The sequence below is a fragment of the Zingiber officinale genome, chromosome 9A (genome assembly GCF_018446385.1).
Source record: "Zingiber officinale cultivar Zhangliang chromosome 9A, Zo_v1.1, whole genome shotgun sequence".
Classification (NCBI taxonomy): Eukaryota; Viridiplantae; Streptophyta; class Magnoliopsida; order Zingiberales; family Zingiberaceae; genus Zingiber; species Zingiber officinale.
Window position 1 is genome coordinate 96,153,639 of NC_056002.1, and position 6,899 is coordinate 96,160,537.

Consider the following 6,899-nt stretch of genomic DNA (forward strand, 5'->3'; position numbering starts at 1 on the left):
TCGACCTTTCCAAGGGGGTAGCCGGTCAACCAGACGTCTCAATGACTTTCCGTCAACACCGGCGGCAGCTCGACCAGCCTCTGTTCGACTCAGCTTCCGGACGGGTTCATTGTACATCTTGATCTTCGCCTGCTGGGCTCTGCTCGCTGTGATCACCCCAACGCTCATCTCCTGGTCTGCGTCGGCAAAGCCAAACCACCTTGTGGTAGAGGATCGAATTTCTTGTAAAGGTCTGCATTGATTCGATTGCAGTCTCTTCCAGATCTACTTTCCCACCATTTGTTGTATAATACTACTATATTTTAAGAACTTCATGAGCTCAGAAAATGAGCTGCCAACAATTGAATCAGATTGTAAGCTTCCAATAGGTTGAACAGCGAAAAAGTACACTGTTCTTGGAGCAGCATTGTATCAGGTTTCTGTCTTGATCTTGAAGGATTCCTTTTTTTGTCTGCATATCCCTACAATCTTTGGATTTTTGTATAATTGATGTCTTGTTGTATCAGTAAACCCACAAATCAATCCGCAGCTTGAAACATTTGCAACTGCAAAGTTCAAGTTTGATTACTGACTGTGATGGATGTTTACTTGTGTTTCTTTTTCAGAAACACTAAAATGATTCTGAAACCCTCGACTATGTGGTGACTGCATTGAATGGTATATTGATCTCTACCTTGATGAACATGTGAAGCTTTTGAACAACTTTTGGTGAGTTGTGACCTTTCTGAAACAGAAATTACAGAGCCACTAAAAAATTAAAAACCTCACATACAATGATCTCCTGAGATTAAAGGTACTTTTTGAAAAGATAATTCCCTTATAACATATATATGGAATCTACGTAATGATTTGTTTTAGATGGTTCATTTGGAGACTTACAGCTTTTGAGATCCATATTTCATTGATAAGTTCCTCAAAAGCAACAGGAGCTTTTAAATAGAAAGAATTAAATGGATTGTAAAAAAAAAGGATTCACTTTTGGGAAGAGAAACTGTGAACAAGATCAGATAGAATTTAGAGGATTCAATCAGAGACACTTCATCAACTGCTTTGATTGAATACATCTTTTATTTTCTCTGAATGAGAAAACAAATAATAATAGATTGAAAATGAGAGTTGATGGTGGATGGAAGCTGGTTGTGTGGTGGGTTGCAGGGTAGCCTCAATGGCCACAACAACTGGAGACAGAGCCACATGAAAGAGTGTAGGAGAGACCTCTATTTGCTTTCCTTTGTTTCCTGCTTTAAATAATATGTCCAATGTCGATGCTCTTATTGTCTACTGATTATTGTCTACTTTGCTGCAAGTTTACCGTATCAATCTAGTGCAGATCAACTCAGCATGACCCTTTGCATTTCAAACGGTTAACTTTTAATTCAGAATTCGGAATCAAGCTCTATAGAATCTCGCGCGTGTAGAATTTTAAAATCTATATTTGTTACCGGAGTATCCATAATCTTTAATTTTGGACTCAAATTATACCGTTTAAGCCCTCATCCGAGCCTTCAAAAAATTTGTTACTATTTTTAATAATTTTTATTTTTAGAATATTTTTTTTATTCCTAGTAATTATGGGTCCTAGTTAATTTATAATAGTATCTTGTTTTATTAATTTTAATTTCTGTCAAAGATTTATTTTTCTAAAAAAATCTTTTTCTTTCTCTATAAAATTAGAATTGAAATCCATATATATTATGGTTTCTTTTCTTTTCTTTGTTAGCTTCTATAGTCTATATAAATATATATATATATATATATATATATATAGCAGTATGCCTAGTTGTACAAGGAATCAGCCCTAAATTATTAATAAAAAAAATTTCTTTTAGCAAATGACAATTTTTCTCCTTATTTTCTTCGGATTTTCTTTTTATCATTTTCTCTGATCCCTCTTCTCATCAGTTCGCAGGAAAATCATTATCCTGTACGGCGTCACAATCACAATTACAGCTGCTGAAGAACACCAACTGGCAGCTTGACTTCTTGTGTGGCATGCAATGAAATCAGACTTAGCTCAGAAAAAGGGGCTGGGAGCTCCAGTCTTTGAAGGTGGCATGCATTCAGCAGCACACTTTAATTTATTGCTCGATGTGCTGACTTTTGTCAGATTTATTTCAGCATAAATCCTTGCAGGAGAAGAGCATTTATGAATTGGAGTCCTTTTCCTTGGATCTGTTGCAACCTTTGGTGTATTACTGCACACTGAAGACGACACATTTTTTATACTTGTATGGCATTGAAAACCATTGCTCTTTCATTTCAAAACCTCAACTTTGCCAGCTCTTGTTCGTGTTCATGGCTTGATATATGTTGAACTATATAACTGTAGAGCATTATGGATTAGGTGGCACACATTATTTTTATAATTTGGCTGAAATTTCCTTGAACCTTCAGTTCTTTATTTAAAAAGCTGCTGTTCAGATAATTAGCTGATGAAGAAGAAGAATCCAAGCACAGCAATGACTATACATAAACTCATGGGGCCACTACATGTCTCTCCGTGAATGTCTAGTTCTGAACCCTGAGAACCATGCTTGAATTCCAAACAGTGCAAATGCAGTCTTCTGTACCTGGAAACGATGTCAATGCAACAACAGTAAAAGAAGCTGGAAGATACAACTGGAGCATTTCAATCAGCATCATGAGTTGATGATATGAACTCAGATTAGTTTACAGGTAGAACTTAACCAATCGCTTTAACTATCTTTAGTTTTACCATTATTTTGTTGTTATTTGTTTAAGATTGCAAATTGTACTCATCTCCAGAACTACTTAATATTATCAATCCCATAAAATATTTTATTTAGGCCATGAACTTCACAATTCTATAAGAAACATAGCATCTTATAAGATATTAATGAAAGTTCATCTTATTCCCCTTCTCAATTTTGCTATATATACACACTCGACGCATTTCATGGCATTGCAATCCTTTATCATGCAGAGCCTAAATCCACTGCAGAATTCCCTGGATAGGTTTCTTTCCGATGGCTTCGGCAATGGCTGCCCTGATCTCTTGAGCACTCAAAACCCTGTTTCTGTCACTGAAAATGGTGAGGAAACATGTATCACAAGGAAGAGAAAGCTTCAGAGCTCTCCCAAATCAAAGGCAACAAGAATAACAAGACCGACAGCGGTGTCGAAGGAGAACGAGAAGGCACCAAAGACTGATTGCATTCATGTCAGAGCTCGCCGGGGACAAGCCACTGATAGCCATAGTTTGGCTGAAAGAGTATGCAAAGTCCAGTTAACTGGGCACCTCCACTAAGCTCTCGTATTGACTTGAAAAAGTTTGCAGGTGAGGAGGGCACGGATCAGCCAGAGGATGAAGTGCCTCCAGGAACTGGTGCCCGGATGCAGTAAGGCCACCGGAAAGGCCGGCGTGCTTGACAAGATCATCGACTATGTTCAGTCCCTCCAACGACAAGTCGAGGTGCATACTTAATTCTTCAAGTTACTATAAGATTTCTTGTTTGTTGGCTCCAGAGCTCTAACCATCAGCTCCTCGGGCAGTTCCTGTCGATGAAGCTTGCTGCCGTGGATCCTGCAGAATCCAGATCAAGTAGCATGGGCGTGTTCATGGCTTCCTCTGATCCAGTATCTAATGTAAATTTTGTCATCAGTTTTTTTTTTTTTTTGAGCTGAAAGATTTGGTGAGCATTGATTCTTGACTGTTGCAGGGTTTGTATGGGGTGGACTTCCAGCTGGGGAGAGGGCCAGCAGCCTTCTTCCCATTTCAGACATTAATGCAAGGTAAAGAAGATCCTTAACATTCACTGACTGTGATACATGTTTTTGCCACTAAAAAGATCTATAAAAAGGAAGGAAAAAAAAAACTCTTATTATGATAGAGATGAACAGAAAACATAACCAACTTATAACGATTTCACAGATGAGATAAGAGATGGAAAACAAGAATTATGTGTTGCAGGAAATATCTTGCCTGACAATCTGAAGATGGAGATGTGATTCCTGAGCAGAAAACCAGGATTGCTTAATTACTGAACGTAGTGGCTAGTATGTAATCATGAATCAATCATGTGTATCGTATAATTCAACATCCCTCGACAAGTGGAAAAGTTAATCATTTATCTTTCTTTCTTTTTTTTTTTGGTCCCTTTGAGGTGAATAGAAATAATTTCGCTATATTATAGTTTTCTTTGTTCCTTATTTTTTGCCATTTGATACCTGTTCTCGCATTTAATCACCATTAAACCCTTTTTCTCGGGCTATTCTTTTTATAATTTAAATAGAGTAAAAATTAAAAAAACTTTCCAAATTATATAAATCATAAAAAAAATCTCTTTTTTTTTAAAAATAAAAATAAAAGGTCAAATAAATTATTTCTAAAATACCTGGTATTTCAATACTATTGTAGCATCTACTATACTAGTAGTAACTGCTACTATATATTAAAACTATATTTATCCGTCGATATATTCAATACTGGAATCTGACCTACTGTTAATGTCAGTAATCTGTTTTTAGAGTATGATACACAGCTCAAATTTTAAAGTCATGAAACAAGTAGTTGGCGAATAGATGTTGTTCTAATATTGGATTTATATACTTTAAAATGCACTTTTAATTTTTGTCCATTTAGATATCTTAGAGATAAATGGTCTTCCTCCTAATTCACCTATAAATTCAAAATACAATTTATACGTGCTCAAAACGATTTGACCTTCAGAATATTTATCTTACGTGAGATTAGAGCTTGGGTCATGCTTTTTTTTTTTTTTATTTCCTCTGTGGCGTCTTGCTTCATATTGAAAAAAGAATAACCTGTTCAAAAGAGGCCAAGGGTGTACGGCAGGGCGAATGGCAAGACATACACCCCCCTAAAGGAATGCTTCGATTTGATGCAAAAGCAATGAATCTACAAGTATATATACCAAATTTCAGAATCTACACAAGGACATTGGAAATCAAAGAATTAGATGCAAAACCTATTAGAAAAGAGTTCTTTGGATCATCTATAAGTATATATACGATACACATGATGAGGATGCCATTCATCGTTTCACCTTTCCTCATGTTCTTCATCCTTCAACCCTTAACCTTCTGTTGGAGAACACTCTAGGAGCATTCATGGCCAACCAACCCAAAAAGAAGCAACCTTTTCGGTTTTGGCCATGGAACCCAAGCACCACTCCTCGTGTATCCGGGAAGGCCTCTTCATCGAAACTGCCAAAAACAACAGCCCCAGCTCCATCTAAACCGCCGTCGAAAAGGCCTTCCCTACCTACATCAACCACACCATCACCATCTCCTTTGTCTGCACCTTCGCCTCAGGAACGACGACAACCACCCTCGACGAAGCTTTCTCCAGTCTCAAGCCCCACTCCGCGAGATGAAGATCCAATGCCGGAAATATCTACAGTTCAATTATCACCAGAAGAAGAGTATATAGCACCTCCGCCTACACCTCTGCCTACACCTTCACCAAAAGCATCACCTTCAAGGCAGGCAACTGGCAAAGTGCCTCAACAGCCTACTCCTCCAAGTAGATTCTCTCCGGCCTCAAGCTCATCTCCACGAGGATCAAGAAGAGAAGATCCAGCTGCAACGACCCACATGTCACCAACTCCATCTCAAGGTGTTCATCAACCGCAACAACCGACAGAAACTCAGGAAGTATCTCAAACCTCAACATCCTTGCAAACTGAAATGTATGATAAGAAATCTAAAGAACCTAAGTCCCCAACTCATCTACAAGAAGTCCTTACTCAGGAATCGCAAACTACTCAACCTCCAAAACAAGTAGAACCAGATTCACAATTAACACAGCCAGAAACTGTATCTGCACCTGAGTTAGGACACACAATAGAGACCATGATTCCTACGAGTAGAGCAATTCCGAAAGGAGCACCATTAACTGAACAAGAATCAAAGGCAGTACAAGAGAAAAGGATAACGCATCCAGAGTCAGTAGCAAACACATGCACGCCTCAGCTTCAGGAAAAACAAGAAATGGATGTTGAAAAAAAAGAACACTCGGAGGCCTCCATACATACACAAGCTAATGCTGAAACTGTAAATGAGAAACAGCCAACACTAGAGGAAAGACCTAAACATGTAGATGTAGACAGCACAACAAAAGATCTGGAAGTTACAAGAGAGATAAGCCATCGCAGTCAAAAAACAAAAATAGCAAATGAAAAAATTGAAGAGAAGCAACCTGATATGAAAGCAAGTAAGAAGGGTTTAGAAGAAAAGCAGAAAACAACGCTGGATCCAGAGATTCCACGAGCTTCAGCAACTCGTGGAGGACACGATCTCCAAACAGAGAACAAGATGTTGAATATCAAGCACTCACTACAAGGGGATAGTGAATGTGGAATAAGCATTATTACTCTAGCTGGAGAAAATAGTGGTGCATCCATGCACATAGGACGCAGGACAGTTGATACGGCATGTTCTAGGAGAGGGTCCAAGATCGAAGAGCATCCAAGTGCAGGAAGCAAGGTCAATGACAAAGCTCTCATGGATGCACCTAAAATGGCAAGTACTGAAGTCCCCTCCATTAGCACAAGTGTGAATAGCAATGTTCAGAGCATCAACAACTCATTGATTCATGAGAGTTCTTGCATCCAAGAAGATCCAGGAGTTCACATGATCTTCTCTACTAAACCAGCTAAATTTGCAAATTCAAATGATGAGGTAAGACCAATCCAGTCCCTGCAGAGTGCATTTCAAACGAATCTTGCTCAATCTCTCACCAACCAGCATAATATCAGAAAGGGGAATGCCTGAGACCCTTTAGCTAGCATATCAGAGAAATTTCTATGTTGTAATTGATCTGGTTCTCAATATAGCATTGATGAGAAAAAAATTTATGGCATTTACATAATATGTCTGTCCATGCTTGCACTTTGATTTGTAGAATGGAGAGTGTA

At 38.3% G+C, this 6,899-nt stretch overlaps 2 protein-coding genes across 2 annotated transcripts; both read left to right on the top strand.

The window, feature by feature from the left end:
- Positions 1–2,879: 2,879 nt before the first annotated feature.
- Positions 2,880–4,107, top strand: LOC122021454 (transcription factor bHLH63-like). Its single transcript, XM_042579572.1, has 5 exons — positions 2,880–3,232; positions 3,299–3,433; positions 3,514–3,606; positions 3,681–3,753; positions 3,893–4,107. Exons 1-5 carry the CDS (start codon positions 2,918–2,920, stop codon positions 3,967–3,969), a joined length of 693 nt encoding a protein of 230 aa, XP_042435506.1. The 5' UTR covers positions 2,880–2,917; the 3' UTR covers positions 3,970–4,107.
- Positions 4,108–5,091: 984 nt separating this feature from the next.
- LOC122019350 (cell surface glycoprotein 1-like) lies at positions 5,092–6,756 on the top strand. Its single transcript, XM_042576826.1, has one exon. The coding sequence runs from the start codon at positions 5,092–5,094 to the stop codon at positions 6,754–6,756; it is 1,665 nt and encodes a 554-aa protein (XP_042432760.1).
- The last annotated feature ends 143 nt before the right edge of the window (positions 6,757–6,899 follow it).